The sequence below is a fragment of the Tiliqua scincoides genome, chromosome 2, assembly GCF_035046505.1.
Source record: "Tiliqua scincoides isolate rTilSci1 chromosome 2, rTilSci1.hap2, whole genome shotgun sequence".
Taxonomy (NCBI): Eukaryota; Metazoa; Chordata; class Lepidosauria; order Squamata; family Scincidae; genus Tiliqua; species Tiliqua scincoides.
Genome location: NC_089822.1, coordinates 18,273,459 through 18,299,670, shown reverse-complemented (window position 1 = coordinate 18,299,670; position 26,212 = coordinate 18,273,459). Strand labels below are relative to the sequence as shown.

The 26,212-nt window shown below is 43.3% G+C and overlaps 1 protein-coding gene across 1 annotated transcript in view; it reads left to right on the top strand.

Annotated features, from left to right (window-relative positions):
* Positions 1-1,494: 1,494 nt before the first annotated feature.
* The window catches only part of OXCT1 (3-oxoacid CoA-transferase 1), a 79,257-nt gene continuing 54,539 nt past the window's right edge, over positions 1,495-26,212 (top strand). The window contains exons 1-5 of the mRNA XM_066613653.1: positions 1,495-1,706; positions 10,272-10,380; positions 12,349-12,439; positions 22,147-22,282; positions 24,615-24,764. Of these exons, the coding sequence (XP_066469750.1) occupies positions 1,605-1,706; positions 10,272-10,380; positions 12,349-12,439; positions 22,147-22,282; positions 24,615-24,764 (588 nt within the window). The 5' untranslated portion in view covers positions 1,495-1,604. The remainder of the gene's footprint in view (positions 1,707-10,271; positions 10,381-12,348; positions 12,440-22,146; positions 22,283-24,614; positions 24,765-26,212) is intronic.

Sequence of the window (26,212 nt, the reverse complement as noted above, 5' to 3'; positions counted from 1 at the left end):
CACCCACTTGAAAAAGTGCCTCTTACCCAGTTAGCAGGGCTTTTTGCTTATGTAACAAAAGTACATTTCCTTAACTTAAAACAGACCAATGTGGGCCTGATCCTATCCAATTTTCCAATGCAGTGTGGCTGTGTCCATGGAGCATGCACTGCAACTTGATGGGGGAGTAGTCACAGAGGCCTCTTTAAGGTATGGGAACATTTGTTCCCTTACCTTGGGACTGCATTGCAGCTGCACTGGTGCTGGAAAATTTGATTGGGCCCTGAGACATCCTGGGGGTGGGGGTGGGGCACACGACTAGTGACCAAAATTGTGGAAACTGTAGTTTTTAGGAATAATACCATCATGTTATATACCATTCAACATATAATTTCATCCATTGCTTGTGGGAAAATATTCATTGCATTTATTTTCTGGCCATTATTATTATTCATTTCATGTCATGATTATTACCATCTCTCAGCCTCACCTACCTCCCAGGGTTGTTGTGAAAATAAAAGAAGGGGAGGAACCATACACACCACCGTAAGCTCCTTAGAGGAAGGTGTAGTATAAAAATGTGAAAAATATTAATTAATATTTTTAATTGATTGATTAATTGTCATATGGGGGTGACAAAAATTTATGGGCCCTGGATGTCAAACAACCTAGCGATGCCACTGCATGGGAGAAAGTCCCACTGAATTCAGTGGGGCTTACTTCTGAGTAGACATGCACAGGCAGGGTGACCAGATACAAAGAGGACAGAGTGCCTCTACCTTTGACCATTGTATAGAACAGGAGTGGGCAAACTTTCAACTTTAAGGAGAGAGAATTTCAGCAGGTGCAGCTTGTCATCTGTGAGATGACAAGCTGCAGCTGCTGTAATTCCCTCTTCCATACATTTGTTCATGGTCCAGGGTCCCTAAAGTTGAAAGTTTGCCCACCCTGGTATAGAAAAGGGAATTTGGGCAAGTATAGCTTTTTAGCAGCCCAATCCTATCCACACTTTCCTAGGAGTAAGCCCCATTGACTCTAATGGGACTTACTTCTGAGTAGACATGCATAGGATTGGGCTGTAAGCCATTTCTGCACAACGTTGCATATATGCAACAGGGACCAAATGTGCACGCCTGTGGGCTGGGCAAAAATAGGTGAAACCTTTCCATGCTGAGCTGCAGCTGCCCACATCCCCTCCTCTGTGCACTGGTGAAAGGTAGAGGCCCCTCTGTCCCCCCCTGTGCCTTGGACAGCACCTGTCCTGGGGGAAAGTGCATGGCTTGAAGGTGCACCAGCCAGGATTGGGGGGACCCTGGTTTGGAGAGCAGCAGCACCCAGCCCCTCTGCACCAGGGAGTGCATGTGTGGGGTGAAGGCAGCGCCCTCCCCCCTAGGAGGGGCCCAGCTGGCAGGCGCTTCCTCAGGCAAGGGAGAGCTCTCGGCCCTGCAAGGGTGCCAGCAGACATCAGCAGGGCCGGGCAGGCCGCCCTCCCCAATCCCCGGCACTGCGCCGCCTCCGCCAGCCAGCCAGCCAGCCCAGCAGCATCGCGCGCCAGGAGGGTTGGGCGTCTGCAGCCGCCAGCCAGCCAGCTCCTTCCTCCCTCGTCTCTTGCACGCTGCTGGAAGATGGCTGTGCAGAGCCTCCTCCTCCTCGCCCGGCTTGGCCGCCTCCGGCCCGCTGCTGGAGCCCCCTGGGCCCCCCGCGACATCCTAAGGGCTCAGAGCAAGGTAAGGCAGGCGCGGGGATGGGGAAGCCCTGCAGCCTTCGGCCTTGGGGATGTCTGGGGCGCAGCCGGTGCATGTCTACTCGCGAGCAAGCCCCTCGCATTTCAGTGGTGCTCCACTCCAGGCTGAGTGTGCGCAGGACTGAGGCCTTAAATGGGGGTTGCCAACTTTAGCAGCAGAGGGGTCTGCAGCCAGAAGCAAGGGGTTGCCAACTTTAGCAGCAGAGGGGCCTGCAGCAATAAACAGAGGTTGCCAGCTTTAGCAGCACATGAATCTGCTTGCCCATAAGCAAGGGGTTGCCAACTTTAGCAGCAGAGGGATCTGCAGCAATAGACAAAGGTTGCTAACTTTAGCAGCAGAGGGATCTGCAGCAGTAAACGGATGTGTTTTGCTCCCCTTGCCATCTGAATCTTCCTTCAGTTGTTGCTTTCTCCAGCTCCAAACTCTTACAGCCCAAGCCTATGCATGTCTACTCAGAAGTAAGTTCCATTATAGTCAATGTGACTTACTCCCAGGCAAGTCTGGATAGGTTTGCGGCCTTAATGGTGAAAGGATTAGCTGGCCTGTTTGAGCCCCCACCCCCTTGGCCACTTGGCAACCTCAGCCTTAAATAGAAATGTGTCCCACTGACATTTCTGTGCCCTCTGCTGTCTGCTGCTTCATGGCAGCTGGTTCGGCACTGCCCTCTTTGTGGCTGGAGTAGAACAGATCCACTTTTGGGGCTTTTGTGCTTCCTTTACTTGGCCTGCTGTGTTCAGAGCCCAAAAAGATCCCTTGGTCTGCTACAGAGGGAAGGATGTTCATCTGTCCTTGTGCACGTACCTAGTACATAGCTAGGCCAGCTGGTCACCTGCGGAGTCCTTCAAAGCTTGCAAACAAAGACACTTGTGGGTTGAGCTGACCTTGGGGAAGAAGGGCAGGGAAGTTGGGTTTCTTAGGTCTGAAGCTGGGTTTTTGTTTCTTTCTGTATTCTCATCCTTATGGCATGTGGGGGCAAGGTAGGCCCAGTTAGAGGGTTTCTTGCACCTCTAAGTGGGTGCTAAGTTGCTTCTCTTTGAAGTCATAGGGTCTCTGCCCTTTTGACTTCTTTAACCCACACTCTCTTCCTCCAAGGAGTTCAGGGCAATATATGAAGATCTCCTCCTTGCTTTCATTTTATAGTCCACTGGTTTTCAACCTGGTCTGCAAGACCCTGAGAAATGGCCTGCAAGACTTCAGGAAAAAAATCACCTTTGAGCACATCCAGCATCTTGTTGAGCAAGTGCTAGTGCTGGTTGCAGGGTGTTCCATTCTCCATCCTCTCTGGTAGTCTGTGGGGGGATGCTCACTTCGAAGATGCCTCCCCACGGACCACCAGAGAGGGTGGAGATACCGAAGGCTGCAGCTGAGGGTGGTCTGTTCTCCACCCTTTGTGGTGGTCTGTGGGGGAGTGCTCACTTGGGAGATGCTTCCCCACAGACCACCAGAGATGGCTGAGACCGCTCACAGCTGTCATTGCATGTGGTCCATGACTATTCCAATTTTTGCCTCAGTGGTCCACAAACTCCTTAAGGTTGGGAACCATTGTGTTAATCACAACTTGTGAAGTAAGTTAAGCTGAGAGATGACTGGCTCAAGGTCACCCAGGAAATTTCATGGCTGATGAGACTTTTGAACCTGAGTCTCTATGGTCCAAGTCAGGTGCTCTAACTACTTTACCATACTAGCTCTCTTATAACTCAATCCTACCTGTATTTATTGGGAGTAAGCCCCACTGACCTTAAATGGGGCTTCTTCCAAAGTGCGTGCAATTGTGACCTTAAGTACAGAGGTTCCTTTCCCAAACGTTTCTGCCTATGTAGAATTTTGGGGACAAAATATGCCTGCAAAATGTTTATAGCATATGCAAAAGCATGGATTTTTATTCTATTTGACTGGCAAACAAGTGAAACTGGATTTCAGCACCCTCATCTTTCACTGGAACATATTTTGCAACTCAGTGTGTGTTAGAATTGCAACGCCCACCAAATCCTGGTTCCTCCTAATTCCATAGTGTTTGAACTGAAACCTACTTTGAAAGACCTTGGCAGTAACCTGAAAGACAGGCTGCTAGTCCTAGAGATATATATGGAAGATTGGATGTTTAATGATATACATCCACCTACCTGTGAAGAGCAATTGTCTTCAGAATTACGTGGAGAGTCCCTGGAAAACATCACATGTACTGGCTCAGTTTAGTACTAAAAAGTAGTGCCAGACCTTGTTTGCCTGTTGGGTCTTCTCCCTTATGCATTGTTCATGGCAGTTATAATAGTACTTTAAGGCTGCAATCCTGTGTACCAGTACTTCTCAATGTTTTCCCCCCACTTTGTGTGGTCCATCTATTGGAAGTACCCCCTGGAAGTAACTGCCAATTATATCATTGCCAGTTTCTTCTGGTTTGGGAGGCCAGAAGTGACACAGCAAACTCTGGTAAGAGTGTGGATGGACATGTTTTTTTGAGCATGTAAAAAGCACACACTGGAGTTCTGTCCACTAAGCCCAGCTTCCTACCACGACTTGGCTGCAATCCTAACCCAACTTTCCAGCACTGACATAAGGCAGCTCCTAGGTAAGGGAACAAACATTGCCTTACCTTGAGGAGGCCTCTGTGACTGCCCCCCAACTGCAGGATGCAGCACATGCCCCACTATCACAGCTATGCCAGTGCGGGGAAAGTTGGTTAGGATTGTGCCCCTTGTTATATTGCATGGCTGGTCTTGCTGCCAAGTGGTGGGGGTTTGGGGGTCCTGGGCATACCACTGGCCACCACCTCAAGTTCCACCAGTGGTACAAATACCACTGGTTGAGAAACACTGCTGTATATGTCTACCTGGGATTAAGTCCCATTGAACATAGTGGGGCTTACTTCTGAGTAGACTGTTGCCTGATTTATAAATGCTAAGGCATGTGCATCACTGAGACTTTCCAAGCAGAGTTGAAAGGAGGTGCAGTCATGTTCATTCTGTTGTTAAGCAACAAAGTGCGAGATATTTGTTATTATTCCTGTTCTTAGTGTGCTGATGAATAAGGAAAGCAAGCAGCCTCTCATTTTTTTCTGTTCATTTATTTACTTAATGACCTGGTTACAAATACAGCCTACTTTAATTGATCTGTTCAACCCAGGAGATATTTGAAATGTATGTGAAAACTGGGTAAAAAGAGAGATTGTCCTTTAATTACATGGAGGATACAGAGTTTGTTGGTTAGGTTAAATTAAAGTTACATTTCCCGAACATACTCTACTAGTGCAGTGGTTCCCAACCTGTGGGTTGGGACCCACTGGTGGGTCATGACTTTGTTTTGGATTGGTTGTGAAGGACTGGGCAGGTAATGGCAAGATCAAATAACTAACTGCCTCAAACACTGAGACTATTCAAATATCAGATAGCTGCTAATTACCATGCAAACAACTCAGCTCCTGGAGTTTGCAAGATAGCTGCTAGTAGGTAGCCCTGCACAGGGTTCAGTTACTGGGATTTGCAAGGAACTGAGCTCCTGCAGTTTGCAAGCATGTGTAAATACAGGGAGATAAATATGCCTTAGTTGATAAAAAATTTAAAAAAAAATCAGAAGGTTTTTTTAAAATTTTTCTGGGGAGAAATGTTGGAAAGGAAGGAAAGCATTCGTGGAAGTTCATTAGGGCTGCTTCATGATGAGAAATGGATCAAGTTTTTTAATAAATAAACAAATGCAATATTACTTGTAAGCAAATCAATAAAAATATTTCTTTCTAGATCTTTTTTAAATGTCTTATAAACTTAGAGCCCAATCGTGTGCTCGGCGGCATGGCTTTGTCGTGCCTCTCCGCTGGGCTCCTGCCTGTGCTAGCCCAGCGCAGGCTGGTACTGGGCTAGCGTGGGGTGGTCGCCCAGCCTCCGTAGCTCGAGCCATGGCACGGTAAGCAGGGGGAGGGGAGGAGGCGTTCCAGGGAGGGGGGTGGCTGGCGGGGGGCGGAGGCGAGGCGTGACACGGAGGCGTGACATGGGGAGGGTGGCGGGCTAGAAGCGTGCTGGGGGGAGGGTGAGAGACAGGTCTGCAGAGCTCTGCTCCGCAGTATCCAAGGCACTCGTACAGGGCTTGGCGCCCTACACGAGCGACTTTACTTTACCGCTGACCTTTTGGTCGGCGGTAAAGTGAGTAGCCCCATTGTGGGGCTGCTTACCTTACCCAGGGAAAAGGGACAAAAGTCCCCTTCTCCCGAGGTGCCTCCCGCCACTGAGCCAGGGCACCCTGGAGCAGCTCAAGATTGGGCTGCCCAGTGGGTCCTGGTAAGAGTGTCATTTAAAAATGTGGATCTCGATGCTGAAAATGCCAAGTGAATAAATGGTTGAACTTGGTGGGACTTACTTCTGAGTATGTATGCTTGCAGAATCTTATTTGTTAAAACATCTTTATCCCACTTTTTAAAATCTACAATGTTTCCGATGGTCATTACAACCCAGTACAAAGTGCAAAACTCACAAAATCTTCATAAATGGGCTAACTGGGCAGAGAGAGAACTGTCCCTATGGACACTGGCATAATGACTTTTCTAGTGGCTGTTTGCTGGTGTCTCTGTTGCATCTTTGTTTAGATTTTGTGTGCCCTTTTGGGACAGGAAACTGTTTTATTTATTTTGCTGTGCATACCACTTTGAACTTTTTGTTGAAAAGCAGTATGTGCATTATTCTTAATAACAGTAATTAAACTTTTATCTTGGCTACTCAGGGAAACAAACAGTGAAAAATTGTACCTGATTTTGCTGTCTGTTTGGACTGCTGATTTTTTTTAATGTTTAAGCAGAAAAGTTCTGAACCATCAACGCAAGCTGTGTAGGCACAACTGCTAACCGAGGACAGGAGGGAGGGTCCCAATGTTATTGTGAACCTGTATTGTGTTTAAATCAATAGGATGCGTCATTAAAGGTGCTGATGATGCAAACAGCCTTCTTTATTATCTCAAAAAGTTTGAGCCTACAATAAACTGCATTTCAGTGCCTTGTGGGGGTTGTCAACTGTCCATAAATTGGCTCCTGTTTCTTTAATAGCAGTTTGGATGCAAGTTTCAGCTGGGGGAGACTTTTACAACATGGAGATGAGCATATCTCCTACTGATGGCTGCTTATCAAGCTGATTTTGAAGGACAGAACTGATGCAAGTGAAACTGTTGATAACCGTAGGTAGTGGTGTAGCTAAAGGGGGCAGGGGGGTGTATTGCCCCAGGTACTATGCCTTGAGGGGGTGCCAGCCCACACCCCTGACAGTTTATTCCGAGACAGGTGGACACTTGGAGGTGCATCTGAGAGCTGTTCTACCATGCCCTGCTGTACCTTGGAATGCCTTGGAAGGCCTCCTGGAAGCCTCTGAAAGGCACTTCCACAGTTTACTTCATAGGTGTTCAGAAGAGGAACCCTGTTAAAGCAGTGGCCATATTTTAGCATTATCGTCATGTTCAAAAGTCTGCCGGTTGCTAAAAGCCTGTTGCTCTTATTAACACCTTCTGTTTAATGCACTATTGTAAGAATTACACGTGTGTTGCAGTGAGAACTACAAATCATTTGAGCGTGCTAAATCGCATTGAAATGCTTGGGACTTGTAACCTGATCCAGGTTGACTCAAGATAGCTTGTACTGATATAAGCTAATTAGCATCCTGTGGTCTGTTTGGGTTGTGATTCTTGATACATTTGTACTTGTATTTTAGAGTCAAGGCTTATATTTTGCAGCTGCCCCAGTGGATGCGGGTACTTGGTCATGCTGAATACGATACAACTGTGGTTAGGACTGCAACATCTCCATCCATACTATCGCCCCTTTTCTCCCCAGCCCTTGCAAGTTGAAGATGCAGATTCATAAACAGGAACAAAGCTACTGTGCTTGCATAAACAAATCTTAGCACCTTGCGAGGGCCCTTGACCTTTTCCAGTATTTGCCTTGAAGAACAGATAAAGGAGGGGGTTGTAATGCAGTTTTGTTGGTCATTCATAGTTTTTGTTGCCCCCAGAAACCAGTTAAGCAAGATGACTAGGATTTAACAATACTGACCCCTGAAGCCAGTTGCTTCCTGTTCTCTGTCTTAAACTTTATATCCTGCCTTTTCAGTGGCATGTTAAGGTGGTTAGCAGAATCACGGTTGCACATATCAATAGCACCTGAATAGTCAAAAATACATTCTTATAATTAAAAAAAAATCTTATGACCACAGTTGTCATCAAGGGACAGAAAGATGGAGACTGCCACTGTCTGTTCCTGACTGTTGGCTTTGTGGAGTGACCACAGCTGGGATAGAATCAGAGTTGAAAGGGTCTTTGGAGGTCATGTTCTCCTACCCTTTGCACAGTGCAGGCAGCTACTGCAGAATCCATGACAAGTGGCTATCCAGCCTCTGCTTGAAAACCTCCAACACAAGAGAGTAAGAGCCCACCTCTGCATGAGGCAGACTTTTCCAATGCCAGGCAGCTCTTGCAGTTAGGAAATTCTTCATATATATCTTAAGTCCCTTTTAGTGTCAACCCATTGGTTCCCCTCGGGAGCTGCAGAGAGTCAGTCCTCCCCTTCTTCTGTTTGACAGTCCTTCAGATGTTTGAAGATGGGTATGGTATCTCCCTTAGTAGATTCTTCTTCATGCAAAACATATCAAGCTCTTTTACCGCTCCTTGTAGGACTTGGTTTGCAGAACCCATTCCAGAGTTTCATTGTCCTTCTTAAAATGTACTGCCCCAAACTGGATGCCGTATTTCAAGTGGGGTCTGAGTAGTGCAGAAGAGTGGAACTACTACTGCTTGTGATTCTGTTGAGATTTGGGTTGCTGGCTTCTTTTGCTAACTATGTAGTTACTCTAACTGGCTTGTGAGCTGCAGCGGGCATTGTCCAACTTGCTGAAATATGCTCACCCTTACTCTTGTCAGATGTCTGCCAAAAAGAAATTTTTTGGTGTTGCTTAAGATGGGCTTTTCCCCCCACTGCCTCTTCTCACTTGGAAACATCACTTCTGTCTGAATGTCTGGTCACAATTGTGGCTTTCAAATCCGTAAGGAAACTTGCAAAACTTTTATTGCTTAAGGTTACTGGCATTTGAAATAGTTTCTATTTCTAGCTTCTCTGTATCCTCATTCTTAAGCACCAAATAATAAGAGCAGTTCAATCTTCTCCTCTTCTCCTCTGCTTCTCTTAAGCAGTTGCCATAATGACCAAAAACACATCATTACAGTTCATCAGTGTTTTCTTTTTTATATCTTACTGAATGAAACAATAGCTAGTTGGACTATGAAACCCTCACAGATAATTCCTGGGAAATGTCTTGTTCAGTAGACATCCTTAGAACTTTAATCAGTGTGGCCAATTAATTACTTAGCCTAACCAGTCAATGGATTAGCAGCAAATTAAATTTAAAAAGACTCCATATTACCAAATCTACGACATAGGTGTCTTTTTGAGAGTCCGAAGGAAGTGTGTCGGCTTGAATTTGAATAAATAAAAGTTTAATACTTCCTTTGCTTTTGGGGTATTGATCCGGATTGCGGTATTAAAAAGATACTGTATTAAAACAAGTGTGCCCTTATCTTTCAGTTAAAGCTTTAACTCATGAACCAACAGGTTAAGGATTGCAATCCTGATCATTGCATTATTATAATTCCATAATAACTTATAGGGGGATGTGGGGAAGGGATGTGGCTCAAAGTACAATACTTTGCATGCAGAGGGTTGCAGGTTCAATCCTGACATCTCTGGTAACATCTCTCTGTTGCAGCAGGATCTGAACTTGGTGGATCATGTGTGAAATTCTTTCTGAACCCTGGAAAATTTCACAATTTTCCACAAATTTCAAACTTTGTGGGTAGTCTCAGTCTAGGAAGGGAATGGAGGAGTTGCCATAAATTTGGGGAAGATGCAGTTTGCTTCTCACAACGATGTCCTTGTTCCAACAGCCTCGTTCAGTAGCAAGCCAGTTCTAGCTTAATTCTGTTCTCTAGGTGAACATTTTAGCCGTGTGTCTTTTGAGAACTTCTGAGTTCATGTTTCTTAAGAGCATTGTGAACGATGAACCTCTGTCACAGTGCACCATTTGCAAGTTTGTCAAGCGCCAATAAAACTGAAGGGCTGGGCAAACTTCCTTCAGCATTTCTGTTCTGAATTTTCATTTCATTCTCATCATTACTTATTTCCATGCTTTCCACTTTTCCATATTTTCACTGTGAAGTCCTGTCCACCTGGGTTTTTTTCTGTCTAAAATCTTATTTCCTTGGCTTGTCTACATTACGCCTGCAAAGCTGTTTTACAGTGATTTTTTAAAATGACATTTTCAAATGGGATTTTTTCTGATCCCCTCATTCAGTTTGTGTGAGCATGTTTATTTAACTTGTGTTTTAGTAAAGAGAACTTAAAAAGAAAACCAAAAAGCAACTCTGTGTCATGTCAATCTCATATGCTACATAATTATCATGTACCTTGTGAACATCATCAAAAGTGGCTTTATAGGTGTGTGTGTTTCTTAAAAAAAATCATTCTTTGTTGTGGTAAAGTACATAATATTGTACTCAAACATTTTTACCCCCTCCTTTTTTTAAAAGATTTGTGGCTGCTATTTTTCGACCAGCAATCGTCACAACACCAAATTTTATACTGACCCAGTGGAAGCGGTGAAAGACATACCCAATGGGGCAACTCTCCTTGTTGGTGGTAAGTTCTGGAATTCTGTTGTTCTTGTACAACAGAACTAGGTCCAAACTAGATGTAACATGGCAGGTGTGTGTGTGTGTTATAAATATGTCTGCCTTGTTTATCTTGGGTGGTGATGGTTCTGCTCTTTAAATAAAAAGTGTGTGTGTGGGGGGGGGAGTAACACCTTCCCTTTCCCCCCCTCTGCATTGTGTGCTGTCTGTCATTTCAGGTTATTCTCTCTTTGCCGGATTGCATCTGATGCCAGACCTGGGAGAAAATAGCTAACAGCACCAGGGTGTTGTGGGTTTCACTTCCATCACTTTTTTTGGTGAAGGCTAGAAAGCTGAAAGCATTTTTTCCCTTGCAAATAAGTGACATTCCTTAAGTTCTGAAGTGTGAGATGGTAACTGAAAGAAGAGGAAGGGGAATTTTCATTTGCCTCTACTGAATTCATTCTTCTGACTAGAGTAAGATGTTTTGAGCATCAACTTCGTCCTGGTCCTCACAATAAGTTACTCTGGCCCTGTTTTTATGATGGTTCAAGGGTAAATGAACTTATGCAACTCCACGCTGTACTCTACATGGGACTTACACTTGTAGGAGTATCCCCCAGGTTGGTTCAGATGATATTGAAGGTCCTACATGAGGAGTGAAGTGAGGGCATGCTTTTCCTTTCCGCTTATCCAATGCACAGTTCCCGGCCATTCCTATGACCTGTCCAGATATGGTCCTATGAACAGAGGCCAAAACTTTGTGGTCAGTTGCCTGATAAAATTCAGCAGTTTTAGTTTACGGTACACAGAGTCATACTGACATGATGTATCCCACCCCTCCCAAATGGAGGAGTGGCAGGTGGACCCTCTCCCTGATGCATTGGTATCATTCAGAACAGCCCCTTGCAATTAGAAACCCTGATTTTCCAGAGTTCCTGATTGTGTGCTGAAAGCCCTGTACAGGTATAGTGGCATGAGCCGATGTACCCTGCAGACATTCAGCTAAACACAGGTAGGCTGTAGGTGAAGTCTGGTACTATGATCCCTGCTTCCACCACATCTGTCCTTCCACTGACATGGATATGTATGTTGTATATTTTTCTGACCTCCTGCCACGTTCAAGGACCTGAGATGGTTGATGCTTGAAGCACATGGGGTTTGCAAAAACACCTATGAATACACAGGCCCATTGTTCTCAGTGAGTCTGCGTGTGTATGGGCTGGTGATGCTGGCACTATTCTTATCCTTGAAGGTTTACAAGAGAACATTATTGATGCAATTTAGACCAAAACTAAACACAGGACTTTTTTTACAGTATTTGATGTAATGTTTCGAGGGCAATGTGGTGAGATTTTTTGGTGTATTGGAGCATAATTCAATAGCTGAGATCTGAAAGCTGTTAAGATTTTAGTTTGCTCTCATTGCCTTCAAAATTATATCTGCACCACTGAGAGAATTGCTCTGGAAGATCAAGGGCTGAAGTGGGCTGTATTATGTACAGATAGTAAGATAAGAAGATGAAGCATTATGTAAATGGTTTCATTGCTTAAGAGGAGATGTTGGAGATCCATATTTCTAGACAGGGGAAAGGAGTGCAGAGTTCATTAAGCTGTGACCAGGTAAAGAGACTGGGTTTGATTTGTGCAATGGGGGAAAAGAAAGGAGATTGTAAGGGAATTTGTTCTTGTAAAATAGGCTGGAGAATCTAGACTTTCTTCTGAAAACTGAAGAAAATCATGTTGATATTTTAATTGGAGTGAATACATTTTGGATTGCCTTAATCATAATTTGAGTAATAGTCATAATTTGAAGTTACCACTGATTCAGAAGTCCCCCATGGCCTTTGCATTTGTCAAAGAACTGGAAGGGAGGGGTGTGTGTCACATTGCTGGAGCAGAAATCTCCAAAGCTCTTCATGGTACAGGAGTGGATTTTTGGGGGTCTGCATTTTGCAGTGTAGTCACTTACAACTGACTTGTGTCTGTTTGCCTAGGTTTTGGTCTCTGTGGAATTCCTGAGAATCTTATAGGAGCTCTGTTGAAGACTGGTGTGAAAGGGATAACAGCTGTCAGTAATAATGCAGGGTAGGTATGCATCCATTCATAGAACACCAATTCTGTGAAATCTAATTGGGGTCCTCTTTGCACAATCTTGATAATGAATCTCAAGCCAAGCTGGTTGGGGTTGGGGGCAAGAGGAAGGTATCCTATTCTCCCCCGCCTTGAAATAACAAGGTCAAAACTACTTTAAAAGTATTATGTACAGATTATTGCCAAGGACTGTGCCTGGTTATGTTCTCCTGTCATCCTCAAGCTTTACTCTTACTGAGTAGTGCATTGTCATAAGGTCTGTTGAAGCACAAGGCAGTTTGTTCCTTCTTTCAAACATGTGCTGCATTTATTATGTGCCAGATCAAGAAACACTGAAGGAGCCACTTCACCAGCCAAATTCCATTTCTTCTATTTAAACAAACAGAATATTGCAAATTCTAAACAAGTATCAGGAGTGACTGGTGTGTTGGTCTCTTGAATGGATCCCAGTTTTTATTGATGCCTGTGCATTTGTCCTGCTCATGAAGGCTGGATAACAACTTTTGAGAGAGGGAAGGATTGCTATATTTTTTTTGCTAAGCAGAAATGTTTAATCATGCATTAAAATAAATGCTTACCTCTGGCTGTGAAATGTTTCTGGTACCTAATGGAAAGAAATTGCTTGGGCTCTGGCAGCCCTAGAGCCTCCACCGTACCATATCACATGGTCCACATATTCAAAGTACAACTAGATGTACGTGGCAATGACATCATCACCAGTTACGTCTGGGTAGGGAAGCCAGATGCAACATGACAAACACCTGTAAGAGGTTCAGGGTGGATGGGAGGGCTTTTTCAAGCCTGGAAAAGCATGATATGGAGCTCTGCCCATTGAGCCGAGCCTCCTACCCTTGTTTGTTGCATTGCGTCACATTCCTGGTCTCGCCACCAGGTGGCAGGTGTCCAGGGGTCCTGTGAGTACCACCAGACACCGCATCAAGTACCACTGGTTGAGAAACACTGGTTTAGAAGAAGGGAATTGCAGAGAAAGGGGAAGCAAGTATCAAGAATGCTTTTTTGCATTGTTTTTGTAGTTTATACACAGTTGGGTTTTGATGCCGGTGTTGGGACAATGTTACGAACAACTCAAAGGTTCAGGTCAGAGCTTTCACTTCCTGATCTTCAAACCATGAGCTGCTCCTCCCTTCTCATGTGCAGATTTCCCCTTTTGTATGCTTGCTTTAAACATAGTATGCTGAAAGAGAGAGATTTAGGTAGAGTAAGAAGATATTGGAAGCCTTTTTATGACTGGATAGATAATTTTAGTTAAACAATATTAATTGTTTAGATAAATCCAAGTTTTTATATTTGTAAATATGATGGCTTTTGTATTGATGACTATTTTTCTTTTTAGTCATTTCGGATTGCTTTTTTTGGAACAATGCATGTTGTAATCTATGGCCAGTACCCTATGTGTAACCTTTGTAGTCCCAGCCCCATGTCTAACCCATTTTCCTCACCTGCATCTGTAATAAATAAATAAAATAATAATAAAAATAAACATAGTATGCTGTGCCATCCAACTTGGTGCTAACTGTGGTTAGAGTTAACTCAGGATTACTTGGAAACCATGCCTTGAAGTATGGTTTTTTCAACTTTTATTAGTGTGGGGAGGAAAATACAATTGACAAAATAAAAGGAAGTAAAAGAAAGTCTATATGCATAACAGTAATACTACATACAACTAAATAAAAATTTGTAGTAATGTGTTTTATAAAACTTCATCTATAAATTGTGAATACACTATACATATAAATGACTTGAAGTAGGTTTGCAAACCATGGCTTCAAGTAACCGCAGTTAGTTTCTCTTTTGATTTGCTTCTGTTCTTTGCTACCATCTCTCCATGGAGCATCAATGGAAGTGTGGTACCATATGTGTTGAATTGAAGGGTAAAACCTTGAAGTATCTTGGAATGTTCTTGTGGTGCATTCTCATTTCAGTACGGTTCAAGGTAACCTTAACAACATTATTATACCAGCAGTTTATAGCAGAATGTCACAATAAATGTTTGTTATTACCATGGTTTATTGAAATACCTGTTTAGAAGGGATGATGTAGTCTACATAATAAATGGTTTGTCTTGACCTGTATGCAAAAATGTGGAGACGTGCATTTTCATTCAAGTATCCTGTGTTACTCTGGGAACCAAACTTTAATAAGCGTGTCAAGCAAAATGCCAGAGGTTTTTGAATTCTTGCTTTGTAGGTATGAAAGGGCCAAATTCAAGCTTTCTGGTCTAACGAAAGTGTGTTAAGGAAATGGTTGTGCTTCACAAGTTAAATATTAATAAAATCTTTCCTAGTTTATCTGTACTGCTGTTGACAGGGGAACTGAAGGATAAGATAATAGTGATTCTTCTGTCATTAAAACACTTTCAGTCTCTCTTGTCAATTTCTCAGTGTGAATGTCATGGTTGGAAATATGACAAAAGTCTGGTGACAAAATGAAAAAGGGGATCTTTGCTGCTGGGAAGCTTACGAAATACGGACTACTTTAGTTTCACTTTTTGTTCTTGGGATTTAAGAATGGTTTGGGAACCACCTCAGAATGTAGTAATTTGTTATAGTACTCTGTACTTAAGAACATAAGAACAGCCCCACTGGATCAGGCCATAGGCCCATCTAGTCCAGCTTCCTGTATCTCACAGCGGCCCCACCAAATGCCCCAGGGAGCACACCTGATAATGAGACCTGCATCCTGGTGCCCTCCCTTGCATCTGGCATTCTGACATAGCCCATTTCTAAAATCAGGAGGTTGCACATACACATCATGGCTTGTAACCCATAATGGATTTTTACTCCGGAAACTTGTCCAATCCCCTTTTAAAGGCATCCAGGCCAGATGCCATCACTACATCCTGTGGCAAGGAGTTCCACAGACCAACCACACGCCAAGTAAAGAAAAACTTCCTTTTGTCTGTCCTAACTCTCCCAACATTCAATCTTAGTGGATGTCCCCTGGTTTTGGTGTTATGTGAGAGTGTAAAGAGCATCTCTCTATCTACGTTATCCTTCCCATGCATAATTTTGTATGTCTCATTCATGCCCCCCCTCAGGCGCCTCTTTTCTAAACTGTAGAGGCCCAAACGCAGTAGCCTCCTCATAAGGAAGGTGCCCCAGCCCCATAATCATCTTAGTTGCTCTCTTTTGCACCTTTTCCATTTCCACTATATCCTTTTTGAGGTGCGGCGACCAGAACTGGATGCAATACTCCAGGTGTGGCCTTACCATTGATTTGTACAATGGCATTCTAATATTAGCTGTTTTGTTCTTAATACCTTTTCTAATGATTCCAAGCATAGAATTGGCCTTCTTTATTGCCGCCGCACATTGGGTCAACACTTTCACTGACCTGTCCACCACCACCCCAACGTCTCTCTCCTGATCTGTCACAGACAGCTCAGAACCCACCAGCCTATATGTGAAGTTTTGATTTTTTGCCCCAATGCGCATGACTTTACACTTACTTACATACATTGAAATGGATCTGCGATTTTGCTGCCCGTTCTGCCAGTTTGGAGAGATCCTTCTGGAGCTCCTCACAATCACTTCTGGTCTTCACCACTCGGAAAAGTTGGGTGTCGTCTGCAAACTTAGCTACCTCACTGCTCACCCCTGTCTCTAGAACATTTATGAAGAGGTTGCAAAGCACTAGTCCCAGGGCAGATCCTTGGAGCACACCGCTTTTCACCTCTCTCCATTGAAAATTGCCCATTGACACCCACTCTCTTTTTCCTGATCTTCAACCAGGTCTCAGTCCAGGAGAGGACCTGCCCTCTAATTCCCTGACTGTGGAGTTTTTTCAGTAGCCTTTGGTGAGGGACCTTCTGAAAGTCCAGGAGAAGGAAAGTACTTCTCCTTTTTTATTGTACTCTTTCTTCTGATGCATTAAATGGTTCCTAAATCATTTACCTATAGAAGCGACATAGAATGTGGGGTCAAAAAAATCATGAAATGCAAGGTGCTGAGGTGGCTCTGTGATGCTCCTTACCTTTTATGTACAGGTGTGCGCCTGTATCTTTTATGTACAGGCCTGTATATGCCTGTATATATGATCGCATATATGACAGTGGTCAAAGCACAACAAAGATGCTCTTAATGAGGCGATTGCGTCTCCCATAGTCTGCAGCAGAGTGTCTGTTTACACAACAGAGAGGCTCTTGATGCAAAGAAGAGATAGTCAGTAGTCTGTGCAACCAGCAAGTTTTTGGCAGGGAGTGTCAGTTTATGAAACAAAGGCACTAGATTGGACTGAATGTTCACTTAATGACCTTAATCGCATAACAGTGGGGATCAGAGACCATATCCCCATCGTTAAGTGGTGCACACCTGTGTTTGGATTCTGTATAGAAAAGAGTAACCCATTCATAACAGCACTTACTATGGCATGATCTTTGTAGCTATGCTAACTTCTCGTCTGTAGTCGGGGGTGGGGGCTGCTTTCTGTTCTGTGTGTGTTATATGTGTGGCATTTGAGCAACCGTGCTACATTGGTGTGCATGCCGGTGACTTGTACTTCAGCAAAGAGTGAAATTGCTGAATATGAATTTTATCAGCAAATTGAATAGAGTTTCCGTTTTACACTGAAGTTCTGTTCAGTTGGGGATGCTTTTCTGGACTAGGTGGGCAACTATAGCAAAACTAGTAAGATACTATTAATGCAGTGTTTTGTGAATGTGTCGCTCAGCTCTTCTCTTGATTAAGTTGGGAGTCTGTGTAGACGTATCATCAACCTCTTGCAAACTCTTGCATTTCATGATCTCTTGGCACCATTGCATTGCCTTCTTTCATCTGTGTGTGTGTGTGTGTGTGTGTGACATACTATATCATACTTTTTGGCTGTTCTTACCAGGGAAAGGCAGGAATATGAATTAAGCTTAATAAACATACGTGTAACTTACCAACCAAGGTCACATTTCATGTGTGTAGTGATTATTATTATTATTATTATTATTATTATTATTATTATTATTATTATTATTATTATTATTATTAACAGTATTTATATACCGCTTTTCAACTAAAAGTTCACAAAGCGGTTTACAGAGAAAAATCAAATAACTAAATGGCTCCCTGTCCCAAAAGGGCTCACAATCTAAAAAGATGCCAAGGAATACCAGCAGACAGCCACTAGAACAGACAGTGCTGGGGTGAGGTGGGCCAGTTACTCTCCCCCTGCTAAAAAAAGGAGCACCCACTGAAAAAGTGCCTCTTACCCAATTAGCAGGGGTTGAATTAGTGATGGGCTCTAGTCCATGATACTCTATCCCCCAGTAAATCTGTTGGTGTTTAGGGTGCCCCAAGAATGTTGTAACTGGCTGACATAGATAACCCCTCTGGAATTCCCAGTCCTGAAATCTTACAGCTTCATTGTGTAGTCTGAGTCAGTTCACAGAGTGAATAGTGCTGAGTTTGGATGAGAAGAGACAGATTCTTTTCTGCTCCCTTGCCTATCATGTGTTAATCCTTATTGTGCGAGTCTCACTTAGACTGCTTTCCGTATACCCCTTAGGCTGGTTTCCATAGATAGTTCTTATGTTCTTAAGATAAATGGGATTACTTTTTGGGGGGGGAGAGAAAAAAATTCTGGACTTGTTTTATATCCTTCCATTTCATTCACTTTCATTTAGCATCTTGCATTGCTTTGTTGTTTCTGTAACCATGAGACTAAAGAGCTAATGGTAAATTTTGGGCATGTTAGGATTTTAACCATCTTCAGCCATCTCCATCTCTATAATTGGTTGTGTGATGTCATTGTCTTCAGTCCATGCATTGTCCATCTATGCCTTGTTCTTGAATCTGCAGCTTCTCTCTTGTAGATGGCTTGTTTTATTGCTGAGCTGTTTGTTTAGCTGGAATTCTTTAACATCTAACCTAAATCTACACTTCTGTAACTTAACCCTATAAATTCTGGCCTCAATTTCAACAAAGGTACCAGGGCAATAGCGACTTGGTACTTAGGAGCAGGATATCATTGGTTATCTCATATGTAGATGTTTGTGCACTTGTTTATAGTGAAACTTTATTGAAGGCCATAGTTTAGTCTACATTTTGAGATTATTTTCTAAAATAGGTTGATTGCAGGTTGTCTGCAATAAACATCTGGATCAATGCCACATAAGGAGGGTTCACTGTGTATATGTTATCATTACTTCTCTCCACCTGGGACCACTTGCATAGGTGCTTTTTGCTTTTTGTCCCTGTGTATGTGGGACTACCCCTACTTTCGGATAACTGTCATCATCAGTGTATCAGATGTTGATAACTGTCAACATCAGTGTAGCTGACACTCTCTCAGTTGCTCCACCCTTTGTGCATTTGCTATCCACAGACAGCAAGTACTTGAGTAAGGCTAATGGTATTAATCTTCAGTACTTTTGAACATCACTTCCTAACTTTGTTTAAAATGTAGAACATTAGGGTTTTTGTCCTTCGCTGCAATGACTGAGCAAAAAGGCGAAGGCTGTATGGGTTCATGCTGACTGTGTTGGCCAAACTTCTTTGAACTATTTTTAATTCTCTGTTGGCATCCTGGCACTAGTTAGGCATTCCTGAGAACTTGGCTCAACCTGTTCTGCTGCCTGTACAGCTGTGTTTAAAACGAAGACAACTGAGATGGTCTGGAACCTAAACCTAGGCTTTAGAAAGGACTGGAGGATAGAAGATGAGATGATAGATGCCTGTAACATTCTGAATGGTGTAGCAAGAGTGCACTAGAAGTACGTTTTCCATCTTAAATTTGTAGAATTCCAGGCCATACAAAGTGATTTAAAATGGGTAAAGGACACTCTGGATGACGTATTACCTTATACAATGCGTAATTTTATTTATAGCACAATCCTACGCTTGTCTACTCAGAAGTTCCACTGTGGTCTATAGGGCTTACTCCCAGGAAAGTGTGTTTAGGTTTGCAGCCTTAAATCATTTTTATTCTGTATGTTTTCATGAAACTCAAGATTGTGTGTGTGTGTGTGTGTGTGTGTAGGTATTACTTTTTATTTATTTTAAAAATCTTGTTATCTCTCCCTCTCTCAATATGGAGCTGCCCAGGGCCACTAACAAAAGTTAAAAGCAACAAGTTGTTAGTTTCTTTTTTAAAAGTAAGAATAGCAGTAATGTAACATCAGTCATAAGAACATGAAGTCATCAAGAGGCAAAACTGTAATCACTGTCAGCTAAAATAATAAATGAGTTTTTAGAACAAATGAGTCTATGGCCAAATAAGCAGAAAGAGCCCAGTCTGATCTCTAATGGCACAGAATTGCATGTTCTGGGTGCCATCACAAAGAAGGCATCCTGAATCTCCAACAGTTTACCTTTCAGGAACCATAGACCCTCTAGCTGTCAGGAGAGGGTCAGGAGACCCTCTAGCTGACCTGTAGGAATATAAACTGAAATGAGAATGAGCATAACCACAATTAATTGTACATCTTAAACTAGAAAACAATACACACCAGCCAAACTGTTAATTTTTTTAAACTGGATATTATGTTTTAAATTGACCTAAATTCTATACTTCTAGAACAGTCCTTTTCTGATTTTAGTGTGAAAGTTATTTCAGCATTCTGGCAGGTCAGATTGTCCTGGTATTCCTCAACTCTGAAGCCTTGAAGGAGTCTCACTTTGTTGACAAGTTTGTATGCTATTCAAGCTACTTATGAGCAATGGAAACACAGGAGATTTTTTCCAAACCTGTGTTGGAATGATGTGTCACATATGAGTGACAAGCAGAGATTAACCTTGGTTTGCTGCCCCTATCAGATTTCACTCACTGGGCCTTGTGACTGACATTGTGTACAACCCATAACAAAGACTGATATGCAGGGGGGAAAAATGATTTGCTTCTATTTCTGTCATGTTCCTGTTTTGTCATACTTGATGTGGCCAAGAAATAGCAACTGTTCTAGACAAAGTGCATAGGAACATGTATTCTGGGTGAGACAAGCGAAGGAAAGCAGGCTCCCCCCATCACTCCCTTATGCTGGATAGCAGCATCACTCTGAGACCCCCCTCATACTTAGTGGGGAGCAGAAGGGGAGGAAGTTGTGACATAACCAACTGTTCAGTTTGGCTTTGATCTGCTGCTTTTCTTTTCCTGTCCCGGACAATGACATTCTGTTGCTGTACTGTCAGAGGAGTCGTCTTTAAGATGGGCATAGATCCTAGAGTGGCCACTGCAGCACCTCCTAGGGTGGTGCCATTGAGAAGGGAAGGACTGAGCGTGAAGAGATGGAGCAAAGGTTGGGGAATGGGTGATAGCCAGCCAGTGTGGCATACTGATGAGTGTGCAGGGAGCCCAAGTTCAAATTACTACCCAGCCATAACAGGCCCTGAATGACTTTGGGCCAGTTGTGATCTTGCAGCCTAACCTGGGAAGCCATAGAGGGACTGTGAGGGTGAAATGGGAGAGGAGGACCCCTTTCTTGCTAAATATAGTTAGATTTTGGGCACAGTGTTGAAATAAACTCTTATTCTTGTCCAGCTATGCCAACCTTGGCATTAGGCATACAGGGGCTCTCAGGCATAACGTTCCTTTACACTCATGTGCTCAATAGCTCCCTCCCCTTCCCATCTACCTAGAAATTAGGTATTTGGTGGAGTAGAGTGCTGTAGCAGCAGCTGAAAGAATTAACTAGTTCTCTCCATCTCCTGCTGAGTTTCTGGGCAGCAGACGGAGAACATCACTCACTGTGACTGCTGCCCTTCACTCCCTTTGCCTGCTTAGTGTCCCTATAAGTCTTTTTTCAATGTTTTTCTTCTCGTGGCACACTGACATCTATAACTTTTACCTCTTGTGATGTTGCTTCTGGGAGACTTCCAGGTTCTGCAGCTCTGCTTCTAGGGCAGCCATTTTCAACCACTGTGCTGTGGCACACTGGTTTGCCATGAGTGGTCCAGAGGTGTGCCACAGGAATTTGAGGGAAGGTCATTTTTTGTAGGGCCAATAGGGATTTGAAGCCCCCTCTGGCAGCATGTGTGCCTTGGCAATTATAAAAAACCTGATGGTGTGTCTTGACAATTTTAGTGCCTTGTCAGTGTGCGGTCAAATGAAAAAGGTTGAAAATTGCTGTTCTAGGGCAACTGTCTTTAGTAATATTGCCCCTCTTCATCCCTCTGACAGATTTTTGGGGCTAGCTGAAGGAATTATTGCTTAACTGTACTTTTAAGTGACTCTCTTCCCACAAGTGACACTGTTATTATCTTAATGGCCTAGTCCCCATACCCTACTGTAACTAAGCTTAAATGCTGTATACGTAACTGAAATAGTGACTTAATTGTCTCCTGTTTATCCCTGTGTCAAGTGGCTTAGCATTGCATCTCCATTCAGCAAGTATCTTTAAAGTTGATTCACTGTATTGGTTAGTATGCAACAGGGTAGAATCTTGTGCTTTACTTCACCTTCACAAGGAAAAGGGCTGGAGACTGTTTTTGTTAGCCATTTCTGGCCAACACTGCAAATGTGCAGCAGGGATCAAATGTGTACACCTGTGGGCTAGGCAGAAATGGGTTAAAAAGCAAAACATTCTGGAGCACATCTGGAATATTTGTGAGCAAGCTCTGCAGTTGAAAGAGCACCATCTAGATAGCTATTAAGCCACCAGTGTCACTTTCCTGCCCAGGAAGGTCAGGGAGCTCCCACCCACATTTCTTTGGCATTTTATGACTCCTATTTTGCTTTGTCAATTTTTTTCCATGTAGGGTAGACAATTTTGGACTTGGACTGTTGCTGCAAACCAAGCAGATAAAACGCATGGTATCCTCCTACGTAGGAGAGAATGCAGAATTTGAGCGGCAGTATTTATGTGGAGAACTGGAAGTTGAGCTTACACCACAGGTAAAATGCTTTCCTTAAGGGGGGTGGCTAATTGGTTTTCCTTGTATCTATTGTTGTATTTATTTGTACCAACCACTGGCTGGTCTCCTCAGCAGAATGCTGGAAAAGAGGGTTTATACCCATAAACTGTTGGAAATGTTGCATGATCAGAGTTCCTGAATGTGTGGGGGGCCTGTGCATATATAGCCTTGTGTGCTCAGGCCTTCCTTCCTGATGTTCTACTGAATAATGCCTGCATGCCAGAGGTGCAGGGGCAGTGGGTGTAGAGTCCTCTACTTGTTGAATGTATATATGTAGGTGGTGGTTTGAGTAGAATGCAGTTTATATCCAGCATTTGGATAGTGCTTTCTGAATGTGAAACGCTTGATGGGTATTGATGTTACAGTTCTTTAAGGAGAATGGTGATATCCCCTTTTTGCAACTGTGGTTGAGACAGCAGCTTGCTTAAGGCCACCATGTAAGTTCACGACAGAGGTGAAATTCAAGTTGGGAAAGTCCTGATTCACTGCTTAGTCTCTAAGCTGTTGTGCTACTCTAGAAACTCAGTGGTGGCGTTAGCAGCTAACTGTAGGCTATTGAATGTTCTGCTAGCATATCTTTGCTGGTCAGGCTGTTACGACAATATTGCAGACACATGCTCCAAATGCATTAATCGGGTTGCTAAAGCATTATTCCACCTAATTTTTTAAAGTCAGTATTTGATGTCACGCATGGAACTTGTTGGCCCTGTACTATTAAAAAAAACACAAAAACTATCTTGTGGCATGCTTGTGAACTGGGAGCACACAGGCAACAAGACAGCTGTATTCTGTTGCCGCTCCCTTGCACCTGGCATTCAGAGATAAGCTATCTCTAAATCCCAGAGGTTGTACACAGTCATTATGACTTGTAACCTGTGGTGGACTTTTCCTCCATAAATCTGTCCAATTCCCTTTTAAAGGCATCTAGACCAGGTGTCAGCACCTGTGGCAAGGACTGCCACAGGTTGATTATATGCTGGGTAAAGATTTCCTTTTGTCCTTGACTCTCCCACCAGTCAATTTTAATGGATGTGCCCTGGTTCTGGTATAGTGTGAGACTGCAAAGAACTTCTCTCTTATCCATTCTTAGTTATTTTTTATGTGTAGTTTTCTGGACAAAAATCAGTTGTCAAAATTAGTCATATGAAGTGATCGTGCACAAGGTCACAATAAACGGAAGGTGACCCATAAGGTGCTCTTTTATTAATATGTGTTGTGGCTATATTCTTGAGTACAGGGGGTCCTATTGGAGAACAATAGAATAAATAAGTGCTGCCATCTTGTGGATAAAAGTAGTACACAAAATAAGCATTAGTATTTTTCTCTTAACCATTCTCTTTGAATAACATGCTCAGGCCTTTTATTTTCTAAGGGTAGCCTGGGTTGCTGGTAAGTTGATTGTCCTAGCAACAAAAGCAGTGGTTTTTATCTCCATAAAATATGCTTATCCCACTCCTGCAAAAGGCAGGGAGGTGTGAAACAGTGGTTTATAACTGGCTAGCAGTAGCCAGAGATGTTATTTGTTCATGCTGTACCAAATCTTTTTGATTTTGCTGCCTCTCTTGAGGTCTTTGGCTGACTTGCTTTCATGTCGCAATGAATTGTCTCATACACATGGAGCCGAGTGCCACGAAGAACTGGGACATCACAGCATGTCAGCCAGAGGCATTAAGGCAGTGCTTCTCAAACTGGTGGGTCATGACCCACCAGCTTCGTGAAGCTTCCCCCATCCCTCTAAGGGATGGGGGAAGGGGAGAGAAAGTGACACAATCCCCAGGATCATGTCATTAAGGGGAGCAAGGGGGGTGTTTTACCTTACTTTCTATGGAGTTAGGGCTGCAGTAGACTCCAGGAGGTGCGGGGAGCTCTGTGCAGCCCTCCACAGGGCTCCCTGAGGCTTACAATCTTCAAATGAAGCATTCAAAAGCACTTCCTGTTTGCAGGAGGCGCTTTGCAATTGCTCCATTTGAAGAACCCGAACCTTGGGGAGGGCTGTGCAGGGCTCCTCGCATCTCCTGGAGCCTGCTACAGCCCTAATTCCATGGAAAGTAAGTGAAAGCATCCCTCCCTTGCCACCCCCTTAGTGACGTGATCCTGGGGATTGTGTCGCTGCATTTGCTCCTCCCCCACAAAAACTTACTTTGGGAGTAAATCTCCCAAGAAGTTTGAGAATTGTTGCATTTGGGGATTTGAGTTCTAAGGTCCATGAGCAACTTTTGAGAAATTAATCCCTGTGAATGTTGCTTTCATCCCTCCTGAACTGAAGAAGTATTTGAGCACTATTTGAAGTTTATCCCTTTCTGTCCACCTAGGGTACTCTTGCTGAACGGATCCGGGCAGGTGGGGCAGGCATTCCAGCTTTTTTTACCAGCACAGGATACGGAACTTTAGTGCAAGAAGGAGGCGCACCAATCAAATACAATAAAGATGGCACTGTTGCCATTGCCAGTGAACCAAGAGAGGTAAATGCCTCATATTTGTGGGTGTGAATTATGTTGGAAGTAGAGACTCAGATTGGCAGAGGTGAGTTGCGTTGTCCAGTGCTTTGCATAAGCCTTTCCTGCATTATAGGGGAGGGGCTGTTTCAGACATGGAGCACAACAGAAGTTTTCAGTCTTCAGATATTTTTATTTAAAATAATTACACCCCATCTTCCTTGCCATCGCAACTCTGGGCAGCTTATACTAAACTGAAAAAGTAATAAAAGCTGAGCTTGACAAGTCCAGGACTGATGGACCCCCTGTCTCAAATACTGGGAAGCTGCTCTCAGGCAGTGGGCTTGACTCACTAGAAAGGCAGCTTCGTATGTTCAGTTTTATGTCTTGGGTAAGATATCTCACAACTGCACTTGTGAGAAGGCTGGTACATTCAGATGTTGGCCATTCAGAAACAAATTGGGCAGTTCTGCTCTACTGCAGGGTCCTGATCACTGTCCCTCCTAAGGTGCACAGCTGTGCTCCATGCAGCTCTGAGCTACCTGGAAGTTCATCGATGGTGTCTGACGTCGTCACTGGAGGCCCTGCTGTGCAGCCATGGATGGACTCTGTACAGCAGCAGGGATTCTTACAAGAAACACTCTTTATGTCTTTGGCCTCCTAACTTCTAGCAATACAGATAGCATGTTCTACAGTGGGTCCTATTTTCCATAATACTGCGTGTAACACAAATTGTTCATGTTGAATTTTTAATGTTTCTTATGCAATTCAGAGATGCTGATTCCAACGGTAATCTTAGTTTTTTTTGTATCAAAACAAAACAAGATAACTACACATCTTAAATGTTGTGTTTTATCTATCCTATTGCCTAATGCATTCTAGTACACGTTGTATTATATAACTGCATAGCATAAATTGTGGTTAAACTATTGATGCTATGCCAGAAATAGCAGCATTTTTGAAATGCTCACACCAAAATGAATAAACATCAAACTATTCAGATAAAATTGTTCAAAATTTGTTACATGGTGTTATCTTTAATCTTTACCCTCTCCACCCAAAAAACCCCTCCAGTTCAGAGTAGAAGGAGTATCACTTTGACTTTTGTTTGGCATAACTGTGTCTTACGGGCCATTGATGTATTCTGAAGAAGACCCATGGAATTTTCCAGACTATTTTGATTTTGACTCCCGGTGCCACAACCAGAAAGGCCCATCCTGGGCTTTAAAAGTCAAAGCCAGCGTCTTGAGTTGAGCCTGGAAATGAGCTAGCTGTCAGTGTAGTTGGTAATGGATTGGTGTAACATAATCTGCTTTGCTGGCTTGAGGCAAATCTCTGGTAGTTGTATTCTGAACCAACATGGAACACATTACAGTAATCTAGCCTGGGAGTGAGTTGGAGCATGTGACGGTTTTCTTGTGAGATAGTGTCCTTTCACGCGCACTAATAATCCTCAAAATTTACTGAGAATGCTC